The following is a 14242-nucleotide window of genomic DNA, read 5'->3' as shown; positions in this document are numbered from 1 at the left end:
AATATTTTTTCTGATGTTTTATATAATATTATAAAAAATATTTATTATTATTTCGTCCGATTGTGAAATATTATATTTTTAGTACTAAATTACTATTGTGTACAAATTTACATCACCCAGAGTTCGTCATCATATTTTTTTAAGTTACTTAGAAATTGGTTTTTACTCTACGCATTGTAGACGTAAATAAAAAATAATCTATTGACAAATGGTGATGTGTCACTTTAACACTTCTTTTCCATATGAGTGTTAAAAAATTACAACATTATTATTTTATTAGGTTCACGCAGTAACCCGCATATAGCGGAGTAAACAGAAGGCTTCTTTTCCTAGACACTGCCCGGTTTTCTTGGCATTGCGTTACTTAACGCTGTGGGACTACTGAGTGGCGGATTTCAACTCTGCGCTTTGTCTTGTTCAAACACGGTCCCTACACTATATGACTTATTTTGTCAACTTAAATATTTTTTACATTTTTCATATAGGTATTTTACTGGGATGTGAATCTGCAATTATTGTTTAATAAGATATTTTGCTCTTTATATTAACTGACTATCTTAACCTTGATCTTGATAAATGCTTATTTTTATTAGTCATAGGCGATTCACCTTGAACTACTTATATATAAATAATATATTACGTGTGTGTTGATACGTAAACGTATGAAATAAAATATTTTAATTGTTCGATGTTTTTACTTCAATGTAAGGAAAAATTAATTAAAAATTAACTTAAAATATTCTTAGAGGTGACCTTAAATGTCAACAAAATGTGTGACCAAAAGCCTAGTTTCTGATAATAACAAAAAAAATTAAATGTGATATTCAGAAGCTAATAGTATAATAAATAATCTTTTAATTAAGTAAACTATTAGCGATATGAAATAACTAATATTATGAATATTGAAAAATATTAAAATTAAACGAGTATATAGATACTGAATGTCAATACATACGTATGTATGCCAGAGAGAGGAAATGAAAATAATTCACTCCTCCAACAAGGAATGGAAGCCGCAACTGTCGTGTTTGGATTCAGATACTGTGCCTCTGCGATGACCTGTACTTTTTATTTTACCTACTTAAGTAGTTTCTCCCTGGAGTCTTTCTTTAAAAACACGGGGAAGGCTTAAAGTTCAAAGATAGTGCAATTAAAATCAAAGGAAATAGCTACTAATTTAAAGATAGAAAGTAAAAAAGAGCTTCTTGTTTTAAAAATAGATTAAAAACTACTGTTTAGATATAAACTTGCGTACTTCTATGGCAGTGCAAGGCTAGCAGGTGGCTTTGAGGTGCAACGACTCGATTCTACGTTCCCATTATATCACGATGAATCGATATTCTTTTTATAAATAGCAATTCTTTTATACTGTTTTTTGATACAATTTATGAGTTAGTATATAGATTTTTATATTTTTTCTCTAAAATTACATAAGGATATTTTTTTTAAATATTGATTATTACATAAAGTATATATTTGTATATGTACATATTCTCTCTGTACGTATATATAATAGGTTTGTGTAAATACAAACATTATTAGTGTCAAATCTTGTCTAACGTTTGATGCTTCCATAAATCGTGATCATAAATAGTAGGGATTTGGGTAGGTTATTTATGATCATGAAAACCAATAAAACCTTTTAAAAAGTTATTATCTAAGCAAAATAAATAAAAACAAATATAGTACAATTGAATTATTTTTTAGTTTATAACAAATAATTTGAACATATTTGTAAACTGCCTTTTAATTAAAACAAACTTTAAATTCAACTTATGCGGACGATATTTACAACAAAAAAAAAAGTTAGTACAAAATGCAAAAGTAAAGCCAATTTCTATAAGGAAAAAGTATATTTCAAAGGTATTAAAGATTCTTTTATCGAACGGCATTTTATTGTCGTCCATTGACAATGCATATGGGACCTCATAAAGTCATCGAACCTTCTTTGTCCACCCTTTATGGGTAACAGTTTAACTGCACTGGTTATCGTCTCAGATTTATAGTATAAACAAAACCAAAATGTCCTATAAATTCCTATAGAACTAACTATTTTTTGTAATATGACTTGAAGTAAGATTATATTTTCAGTTCCTGATTTCCTTAGCTAATTTTAAATATGTACATGTATTCTTTATATTGTTGGTATAGAATTTTCTTTAAACGGATTAAATCAATACTGTTTTCATTTAAATTAAAAAAAAACACATAGGTATAAAATTTAGTAATAAATTAATAAGTCTATAATATACACACATTTTTAAAAGCTATAGTACAAAATGCACCATTTTACGGAGTAAGCAAAAAAAAAAATTTAGAATACATTATCTATACTAATATAATAAAGCGGAAGAGTTTGTTTGTTTGTTTGTTTGTTTGTTTGTTTGAACGCTAAGATCTCTGGATCTACTGGTCCGATTTACATTGTTTTTGTTTTGTATGAAAGCTGCATTCTTCAGAAGTGCTATAGGCTATATAACATTACATTTTACATATAAACTAATATATTTTAAAGTACTTTCTGATTTGACATGTAATTTATTCTGCCATGTTAATAACAACCGTCGCGTCGCTACGCAACCGTTACCGCGACATTTTGAAATTACAGTTTACTGTATAACATTCTAATAAATAATTAAGGAGATGTCACTGATTCGAAATGACCTAGCCTTCGGGCGGCACAGTATGAGTATGACCGACACGAAAATATTCTTATAGTTCAAGCAGGCGTAGCCGCGTCCGGGTCCACTAGTCCAATACAAAACTTTTTCACTATTTAAAAAAGGTCACCTTATTTGAACTCTTAACCGTCGTATCAAAGAATAACTGAGACACAGTGGTATTTATTGTTAATAGAGCATAATATGTTATAACATGTGCATTAAAATCTATTGTGTAAAATTCTATTATCTGACAAAACAACAAGGTCGTTACTTGTTTCCATAAACCATAGTTCACATTGTCGTATGATAATTTTATATGGTATATTTTTTATTTTTATAATACTTAAATCTATTAAATAAATTATTATTCGTGTTTATTTATTTTGTTTATTTTAATGACAGTTAGAAATAACTAAATATTGTCATTCCATTTTTTATTTTTTATCTTAAGTGAAGACTCGTTTATCCGGCTTTCAGTTATAGAGATTGTTTTCATACATCCGATTATTCCGATTATTCGGATATTCAACTATTATTCCGGTTAATCGAGTTTCTACTATAGTGTACTGTTTAAATGAATCGCTAGGTTGGCTCGTTGTTTTGCCAGGCCAGAAATACACATAAGTATGTATATTAAAAACGGGAATGTAACCTAAAATTTGATTAGAAGTTACAACTATTATATGTGTTCTTAGTCGACTGTGTCATAACGACACATTCTTTTCTAATTAAAACTTTTGCTTAAGTATTTTCTTTACAAATATGTTTCTTAACAAAATATTTTTAATGACACTTGAAAGATATAAATGAAGAAAAAAAAACATTTCTTTTAACTCAACACTCACCTTAATGTTAAGTATTCTGTATTAAAATGCGGAATTATCAAATATTTAATAGTTTTACCGCGTATGAGTAACATACGAGTACGAGTACCAGCTACGGTGTGTGAATGTATGAATCATGTATTTAGTTGTGAGTCAACGTCATCACGGGTCGCCTGTTCTGATGATTCTGCGATGAGATAGATAGCGAGTGGAGAGCCCAGAATGTTATTCATGTATTCTAGTGTTAAATATTTTGTTATTTGTTTTTTAAGATGTCCTACGAGGAGTGTGTGGGGTAAACGCGACGGTTGTGCGTTCAATTCCCACTCGGTGAAATTAATTATTATCTACTATATCTTAGCTCTGTTTAAAAGACAACATACAGCGTAGAACGCCATTCAACGCCTAAAATAGATGAGCGGAGTGCCTCAACTCTCAATACTAGCAATTTAATTAATAAAAATTCTAAGTAAATCACTCGTCTACTATGCTTTTTTTGTTATTTTCATTTAGTTCTATGACGACTTTCCTTGTCTTATCTTTTTAAATTATTGAATTCTGATAACTTGATGCAATAACACGTAATAGTGGATTAAGGAAACAAATTCATCATCTTTCTATTGGCATTCCCTTCTAGGAATTTACTGATATAGGAATATCAATCACACACACTAAAGTATGTGGAAACTGCTATATTTTTTTTACATAATATTTGTGGTTTTACGTATTGTAATAAATTATTCAAGAAAATTGTGGACTTGAGAAAAATATACAAAATATAACTAAGATTCCGTCGTCGTCAGCGGCACAGCGTCTGACTGCAGAAGCAATAATTGTGGGTTCGATTCCAATCAGAAGAATGAGTTATTTTTATTTCTTGCTTCCGTCTGGTAAATTTTGCTACACGCATTGTTTCGAAAATTAGGGAACGAGGGGAACGCAGTACATTTTGATGAGGTTCCCTCAGCTTATCCCGCTTTACGCGGGCTACAGCGTGAAATTAAAAATAACTAATAATAAAAGCCTACTTCTTCTCCGTTTAGTAACATTGCAAGATGAGTAATATTTTTTTATAAAAAAATATTTTCTCACGTTAAACCCATGTGCGTTGATTGTTTTGTTGAAAGAAAAAAAAAACGTTTCAATCATACGGGAACTATAGCATTTCATTTTAACTGATAATAGAGAAATTTGCTAAGCAATTATAATATCTAAGAACTGAACTGTAAGGTTTAATTTTCTTTGCAATTTCTTGTTTATTTATATCGACAAAATGTACGTTTTCATACAAAAAACCTATGTCAGTATAAAGTTACAGTGGTTATCTTAAAGAATGTCTCTATACCTATAGCATTCCCTTTGGTTTATGTTTTTTTTTAAATCTTGCTTAACTTTATTATTATTATTTAGTTCTTATATATATTTTTTTATGTTTATTGACCTTAAATTGTATTAAAATAATCTCTACGTGTGGTACATGGAGGAAAGCAGAGAGAACCTAGTGTTTAGTTATTCTGTAATGGCTCTATGCCTGAAATCGAGATGTTACGCGACCGCGACAATTCAGTAACCGAACTCTCCTCTTGATCAAGCCATCACATTTCCAATTTTTACGCATTTTAACTCTACGACAATAATATAGACCTATTTTTCATATACATTTTTATAATCTTCATATTCTTCATATTAGAAGAAGCAAATGGTGTTGACCTTCGCAACGTATCTTAAACCCTTGTTATTGATAAGATATTGGATAGCTGTGAATATTTTTTTTTATCATAGATAAATGAGTTATGTCAGTTCTCGGTTATGGTTATATAACTATCATATTTTAATATACAGTTTTCAGGTTTAAATTCTCAAAAATAAATTGAATTATTTTATCCTAATTTATATAATAAATATACCTACATAATAACAGCTTAAATTAATTCAAAATTCAATTCAACTTATTCAAAATTATTTTATTTATTCATTAGGCAATAATACAATCTATCACCCGCAACTTAGTTCGCGTAGAGAGGAGACTTTTCTTAGGAAGTGCTCTCAAAAATTCCCAACAAGCCAAATTTCACCTTTCTATGGCCAGATGTATTACAGCTAGTGCCATTTTTTTAAATAAAATTTATTTATAGGTATTTCTTTACAATATTTAAAAACAATTACTATTTAAATTAAAACTCTAAAAAAGCCTTTTTAAATCCCATACTTACCTACAATCAACTAAAGTGGTCATTATACTATCTCCCACAAATTACATTACATTGGATAACTAAAAGCTGAGACAGACAACCAAAACAGTTAAATAAATCACATTCGACGTTAAAATTAACTATAAAAATTACTTTCTCGATACGATAACAAGCTCAATGGTATTATTTGATTAATAACTCGTCTATTTCCTTCTGATATGTAAATTAAGGCAGTTATTTTTAACTGTTTATGGTCATCTTTGAACCTTATTTCTCAACATGTAGTTATTTGTAACTCTAATCTTAACTATGTAAGGTATATTTTAAAATATTGGTTAAATCATAGAGTAGTTATGGAAATGCATCTTCATAGTAAACTAGTTTCTTTGTAAATTATGGTGTCGTGATCTCATAATTTTAATGTTATATAAGATCAGGTTTAGCCGGTGGATTGCACTGTAACTAATAAACATTAAAAAAGTGGAAAATCACAAAATTATTTCTCTACATGTTTTAAAAACAGATTATCATTATTATACTACACATCTTATATCATTATCATCAGGTTAAAGTTCTCCACTCACCACTTGAACCCAAGACAATGTGTGTTGGATGACGGAACTAAACGCCGCTGATAGTATCATAGGAGATAAAAGTTTTACCTTTAGCTGCTTGAATGGAAATTGAACTAACAACAGTCGTGTTTTTAGTCAAACTCTGTCTCATTACGCCACGGTGGCCTATAAAGATACAATTATGTAAATTAAATCAAATTATTGTAAATTACAATATAAAGCAATAAATACTTTTTTATATTTAATTTTTTCTAGAAAATTAAAATCACATATAATTTAAATGTAAAATTTTTAAGATATCCAAATTTATTACATCTGTTTGAAAGATTCCAATTCTATTAACTCTAAAGCTCTAAGAAACATCAATTCAAGTTAATTTAATTCACCAAAAACCCTACAACCACCACCACAGTGCCAATTTAAGCCCCCGATCGTCCAATTGTCTACACTCTCCATGAATAAATTGATTCTAATTGATAAAATGCTCGATATGTGACGTCTTATCAATATTGTTTCACTGCAATTTCGCAGTCTTACGACGGCTGTCTAATCGAGCGTACACTGTTCCTTAATAATACAATTATATCGTTATTTAAGTATTTTTAACTTAAAATCTATTATTTTCTATTAAAAAAAAATGCTTTAAAGTGTCTTATTTAACACAAAATGGTTTTAATTCTGTGTTATATGTGATTTTTCTAGTGTAAGTGTATTCTAACAGTGTATTTCTAATGTAGAGATGACGATGTTTAAATGCCTTGGAATATTTTATGACCGTCTCACTGATGGGGAACTGTAAGTTTTATATGGTTTTTATTAAACGAGGCCTAACTATAACAAGTGTTCACTTGTTTAAACATGTTCGTACTCAGTTAGTAGGTGAATCATGTACTTTTAACCAATTTTGTATGTAGTATATATTTATTTAAATAAGTGTCGCTATAAGGTTGCTTGGATGATAAAGGTATGCTGTTTAAAAATAGAGTGATATATCACTCACTCAGTTCCTCATACCTAGTTTGTCTATAAAGAAAGGAAAATATGTAGTTATAATAACAAAACAATATCTTGATATTTCTTTCTTTTTCTAGCTTGATGATTGTAGTTATAAAATTCAGAATATTTGTTACATTTTAAAAAAAATAGATTTTATTTGCTTTAATTTATATTACCATTGAGCAATTTTAAAAAAAAAAATCAGCACCATATCACTTATACGAGACTTTTGAATGAAATATTTTCTATTTTAACACGCTTACGTAACAAACTTTATGAGGGAATGAAGTAATATCTAAATATACTGATGTTTAATGATATTTGAAAGATTTTTATCTTTTCTGGTACTAGTATAATTATTAGTTATAAATAATTCGATTATTCACTTTCATGCCATACCTAGGAAATAATGTAAAGCAAACAATATACGTAACGAAATTTGAACCTATTGCCTTCATCTTTTACTAAACATATCTACAGCGCCCAGTGTAAACTTTTGCATAAACAAACTTAACTATTAAGAATTTTTTTCTAAGCTAGTATTTATTTGTGTAGTATTTAATACTTAGTAGGCTTAAGTACATGAGAAGCCATGAAATGCTTAATGTCCTATTAGTAATTAAATAACAACGACGTATCCCAATAACAACCTGTGTAACATTATGCGACAACTATAGGTTCAAATCTAAATTTGGGGGATATTTTTGATTCTAAAAATCTAGACGTTCTTCCCAACTGCTTCTGGACGGTCCTTTCAGTTTTTATTATATAATTAATATTAAGCTTTGTCTTTAAAATTAAAATGTTTTTATTTGTTCAACACCAACCACCAAAGGATAAATTTTTTTAGCTTTAAATATATACTAGGATTTGTGGAAGTAACCTAGTGATAATATACTCCGATTCTCTCACCCCGCAAAAATTTCAAGCTTTTTTATTCTGCTTTTTTCTTTCCTTCTTGCTTTTTTATTCCCATGTTCTAGATTAATATATATTTTATACTCTACATATATGTATACCAACATATATACATATTCATACACTAAAACCTAAGCAACAAGTAAAAGTCTAAGAAAGAGTAAGTGACAGTTACAAGTTTAACTGCCAGAAGAACAATGGGGCATTGTAGTCGGTCACCCGACGTAACCGTGCACTGCTCGTTGGTCGTGCTGTCACGCTGCGTGAATTAAACTAGATTTCGTGAAAGAAACTAAAATTAGGTCATTTGTAGTACTTATGTATCTTTTTAATATAAAAATAATAATAACTCTTTATTGTACACCCAAGAAAAGACACAAAAATACAATAACATTATATAAATGTACAAAAGGCGGCCTTATTGCTTAATAGCAATTTCTGCCAGGCAACCTTAAGGCAGAGGACATAGCAAATTAAGATAGGGGTAGGGTGCAAAAAATATAATTAAGGGTATAAAATAAATAAAAATATATTTACCATACATAACACATACACATATATATATATACTACATACATACCTACATAGATAAAGATAAGAACTAAATGGTAAGAATAAAATGTGTAATGGCAGAAAAAAAAAAAAAAAAAAAAGGAAAAGAATCTAAGTCTTAAAGTGACATAAAGTGTAACTTTAAACGACGAATAATATGTTTATATTTCAACCAATTTATTGGGGAACGTTGTCTTAACTCTAGTTTCTATTTCACACTGTTGTAAGAGATAAATATGGGAAGCTAATTCAGCTTTACGCTTTATCCCGAACACAGCAGGGTAGGTAGAGGGGACTTACTGTTAAAACACTCTGTTCCCTATCAGTATATGCGATAAACATGAGAAGCTAAATAAATAAATAAATAAATTGATTTCATTAATAAAATAATGTTGTAGAGCTATTAATAGGTATAGTATTTTTTAAAATAAAATAATGTAGAGACTGAAATAGTATATTATTATATTGATTTTATCGCCAAGAGGAAATTTATGTTTAAAACGTAAAACGTACGTGTTTTCTTGGTGTCGTCAGAAAAGTGTATGCAAGTTGGATTCCACCAAGTATCATGCAATATTTATAGTGCTAAACGAAGGAGCTTATCAGTACAATTTTTCTCCGTACAAAATCACAAAAACTGTCAAATGCGTGAAAATAAAAACAGTAGCCTTATGTTTCATTATTATATAATCATTAAATGCAATTTAAAATCCAAATTCGGTAAACCATTTGACTCTAAACAATTTATTCGTTTCCTCGCTCATTCTTCACTGTCTCGTGAATTGGAAAAGAGTAGAGAAGGAAAATATGTCTTGATTTTTAAATATTTTACATTTAAATATTTAAAATCTCGTTTTTTTTGACTCCGTAGCTCATTAGCGCTGTTTTCTAGCGCTGTGTGTCTTTATTAAAGGGAACCTGGGAACCTAAGGTACCTAACCTAACCTACGTGTCGAATAAATTAACTTAAGTACATATTTTAATGTAAAAAATATGTTTTTTTATGTGCAATAAAATATTATTATTATGAAATATAATCGATCGATGTTCTTACAAAATCAAAACAGATGAACTGAGTCATGTAACATCATATCTTGGAGCTTACCTAAAGATATACGAGGTGCGAAAATGTATAAACATAGCACTCGGAAGTTTGATAACGTATCGAATTTGATAAAACATTTGCAAGTATTATAAAATGATGTTTTATAACTAGTATATTAGAGAATAAATATTCATCATCTTGAATTTATACATTTTTTAGCTTCACGCTATATTCCGTGCAGTAGGATAGGCAGAAGGAAACCTAGCTGGGAACCTAGTGTGAATACACTCCGTTTCTACTAGTTCATTTCCGTCTTTCACTTTCGCCAAATTCTGGGGCCAGTACACGTTGAATTGCAGTTATTTAACGTCGCAGAATGAGGAAAATTAAAATATATATTTTTTTCTCGAGTGGGAATCGAATCTACAACCTGTGGTGTTTGTCGTTGCATATTAACTATTAATCATGCAAAAACTAATTCAAAATCACAATTGATTAAACAACTAACATTTTAATGACGCATACATTACCTATGTAAATAAAAGTTAATATCAAAATTTTAATCAAAACATTCCTAACTCAAATAAACTAACATCTAATAATGATAATAGCACTGTTGATTTGTAAATAAGATACCTAAATGTAAAGGAATGCTTTGTGCCGAGTTCGAAGCGGAAGTAGATACAATTTGTATCAATTTGAGCTTTATAAAGCGTGAAATACAACAGGCATGGTGAATTATTTAAGGACTTGTGTGAATATGTAAAAAATAGTTCAATTTACAAAATAAATCCAAATATATATATATAATAAGAAATATTATTAATGTATGTCCTAATAAGTATAATTCTTCCGGCACTGAGGGACGAACAGATCACACACAGACAGAAAGACAAACAGACGAAACTTTTGGACAAAAAAGTAGTTGCTAATGTAAATTAAGCTTCAATAATGGGGCAGTACATAGAGAACGGAGTGTCTTAACTACTAAAAGAAACGATGAATCTCTTTTTTCAGTCGTTTTTCATTTCTTGGGGTTATTGATCCAATTAAATATCTTTAACTAAGGTGTAACTACACCTTAGTTAAAGATATTTAATTGGATGGTAATACAAACATTAAAATTAGGTCGTGGGTTCAATTACCGGTCACTAATCAATATTTGTGATTTGCGATAACATATTATCTGATTTATGTCTGTCTGATGGCTAAGCTATCTGCTTATATATAATTAAATAAATTAATTTATTAAATATTTATTTTATATATGATACTACACGACAGTGGAAAGTTCGATTTATGAGTCAAAATTTGACTTATATAAGCATATTCATAAGTACATAATGGGGACCGCGTGACACGGCACTAGGTTCCCAGGACTGCTATGTGCGGGATAACGCGGAAGCTAAAAAAGTAAATGTTTATTTAAAAACCTATGTTTTTTTATCACTTTTTTTTTAAGTATTAATAATAGATAATTTAATTGAACTAAAAAAAACTTTAATTATTATATCTTTCTAAACAATTTTATTATATGAAAACTTTTATGTCACAATTTAGTATCTAATAACACCTGTAATATTTCTAATAGGCGGCCTTGGCCCCGCTGCGTTACTCGAGTTTCTTTCTTTTTTCTAGTTGTAATGGAAAAAAAAACAAGAGATATCGTTGAAATGACCTCAATTAGAATGTATTCAGGGACGACAATTACCGTGATGATAATTGTAGTACTTGAACAAAACCTGATGTACCTAATTATACTTAAATTAAAAAAAAATAGTTTCACGATTTTTTCTCTTTCCAAATCAGATAGAAAGAACCTAGTGTTAAGACACTTCTAAGTTTGCTCTCTTTTTTCGAGACATTGCGTGTTGAGTGGCGGAAATAAACACCGTGCTTTGCTTTCAAGAATCTAAAAAAAAACATCTTCAACAGCCTTTTCCACTATTGGCCCATTCAATAGTATGCCAATGAGCCCTTCAGACGTTTGCATCCAATTTCTTGGTATCTATATAATATTGTCTATCTTTTAATTAGGTTAGTCAAATTATGACTTCGTACTTCGTAGTGTTTAAACTTTCCTCCCTGAGCCCTCATTTCTTATCGATGACAATTTTAAACGTCACAATTATCGGTAACAGTATGTAAACTCTGATTTCTTATTACACATGTGACGAATGTGTCGATAATTTTGCTAAATAACCTATTTTAAACATATGAAATTGTTGTACAATTTTTTAAATATAGGTATATTCTTTATAGTTTTTTAAAACTTTATTATTCTATAAGAATTCTTTAAAAATACATATTATGTGATTGCATGTGTCATGTTGTGATTCTTTAATGAAAGTTAAAAAAATATACCTGCATAAAAATGAAAACGAAACGAAAGAGTAGAGGAACCCAATGTTTGTCTTGTTATCGAGGATTCGTTGTTCTATCGATGTGCTCGGTGCCAAGATGTTAAACCTATATTTTTGGATAATAATATCTTGTACTTTATCTTTTTCTTATCTATATATACACCTATTATGTTTATGTATTATCGAGGGCTCATCTTGTACTCGGAATAAAATGTTATACTTTCGCTCCTATAGCACTGTAAATGTGTACATCCAACTGTAATATAATATTAAAAAATAACATATGTGTATTTTCCATTGTTGCAGGCCTCTTCAAAGGCTCGACGACCACTCTCGACGGTATCGGACTCCGGCCGATGCCGGCAGAACGGCCGAAGACTTTAAGAAAACTAAAATCAGTGTACGACGCTTCACCTACAGAAAACCTGAATAGTAATTTAAGCAGCAATGGAACTGAGAGGTCCAATGGAGTGGAAGACGAGGTTAGAAGACGGAGCAATACGACCAGCTCGACGCAAAGTGGTGATAAATCACTGTCGATACTCAGTCCTTTTGATGAACAGGTAAGAAATTTTATTGATAGCCAAAAAATGCTTTGTGATTAAAAAAAATGATATACTATTGTAATGGAATTATGGTAGGTATGTTTAAGTTTCTTAAAATATAATTGTTTTGTAATATTTAATTATGAAGATTATATACGAATATGATTTCTCGAGTGCATATATATACCTGAAATGAACATCGTCACAAAGACAGGAAGTGGCAATTAACAATAATTTTAGTGAGTACACTGTACACCTGCGTTACCGTTACATATTAGTATGTGGATTACGTAAATATTGTATGTCGTTCAAGTTAAATTATATAAATTGACCTAGACGGTTCAGATAAAGTAATTATATTGTTTTTCAATGTTAGACTTCAAATCACGTTTGTAGAAATTTTAAAATTTAAACTATCATTATTATATATATTATTAGGTAGTTCGGGGTCAGTCGTGGCGCAGGGGTACAAAATGTGACTGTAACTGCGACTGGTTATGGGTTCGATCCCTACTAGAGGAAATTAAATTTTTATTTAAATTTATATTTTTGCTTCTTCGCTCTGGTGTCGAGGCAAAACGGGCGTTGAGTTCCGCGACTCAACATGCAATGCCTCCAGAATCGGCAGAAAGTGGGGAAAAGAGTGCCTTAACACTGGGTTCCTTCTTTTTTTTAAATTTAAATTAATACTGACTGAGGTTTGATCGTATCTAGAATATAAAAAATTGGACAACGAAGTGACGAATAACGATATTATTTTTCTTTGTTTAAAATGCAAAAAATAAATGATAATATTAATAAAATAGTCGTATATTGTTTTATCATGCCACATTGAATACATTGTGATATTGATAACGTTGCCTTGACATAGAAAACAGTTGTCATTAACATATCGAAATTCTGTATAAATTGAAATTCAATGTTGTTTTTTTGTATAATAAGCCTTTGTTATAATCGCTCTATATAGGATGATATTTTGAATGTAATATTCAAACTTATTCGGCGAGATATAAGCTTATTTGGTCGTAAGGTTTAGATGGCTTGGATGGATATATATGGATTCAAATATTATCTATATATATAAAAGGACTTGTCCTCACTGACTGAGGTAAGACGCACGCACAGCCGTAACCGCTTATGGTAGAAACGTTAAATTTGGACAAAAGTTTACTTTCGTAATCTGGACATCCACTAAGAAGGGATTTTGAAAAATTTTAACCCTAAAGGGGTGAATTAGGGGTTCAAAGTTTGTATGGAAAAAAAATTAAATCGGCACCGATTTTTATAAAATTTGAAATTTAGATTCTTAAAAATATTTCATTGAACACATGTTTCATGGGTTATTAGAATTCACCCTTAAATACGCAAGCGAAGCTGCGCGCGTCCGCTAGTATTAGATAATTTTAAAACTATTTGTTTTTATATATTTGTAATCCGTAATTTCTTTACTAATAAAAATACAGATAAAAGTAATAATTATAAATAAAAAATCATAATACCCACTCCATGAATACAATTTAATTTTCAATTAAGTAAAATTCAATAAAAATAAAAAAAAGTATTATGAAA

At 29.6% G+C, this 14242-nt stretch overlaps 1 protein-coding gene across 6 annotated transcripts in view; it reads left to right on the top strand.

The window, feature by feature from the left end:
- Window positions 1-14242, top strand: part of LOC146533117 (uncharacterized) — a 97345-nt gene that overhangs the window by 70053 nt on the left and 13050 nt on the right. For all 6 annotated transcript variants that reach the window (XM_085196836.1, XM_085196837.1, XM_085196838.1 and 3 more), the window contains one exon: window positions 12435-12691. In XM_085196836.1, coding sequence (XP_085052962.1) covers window positions 12435-12691 — 257 coding nt within the window. The remainder of the gene's footprint in view (window positions 1-12434; window positions 12692-14242) is intronic.

The sequence above is a fragment of the Heliconius melpomene genome, chromosome 13 (genome assembly GCF_056956725.1).
Source record: "Heliconius melpomene rosina isolate 202511_hmr_F chromosome 13, ASM5695672v1, whole genome shotgun sequence".
Lineage (NCBI taxonomy): Eukaryota > Metazoa > Arthropoda > Insecta > Lepidoptera > Nymphalidae > Heliconius > Heliconius melpomene.
Note: the sequence above shows the minus strand (reverse complement) of the source record. Positions and strands in the feature narration are given on the sequence as shown.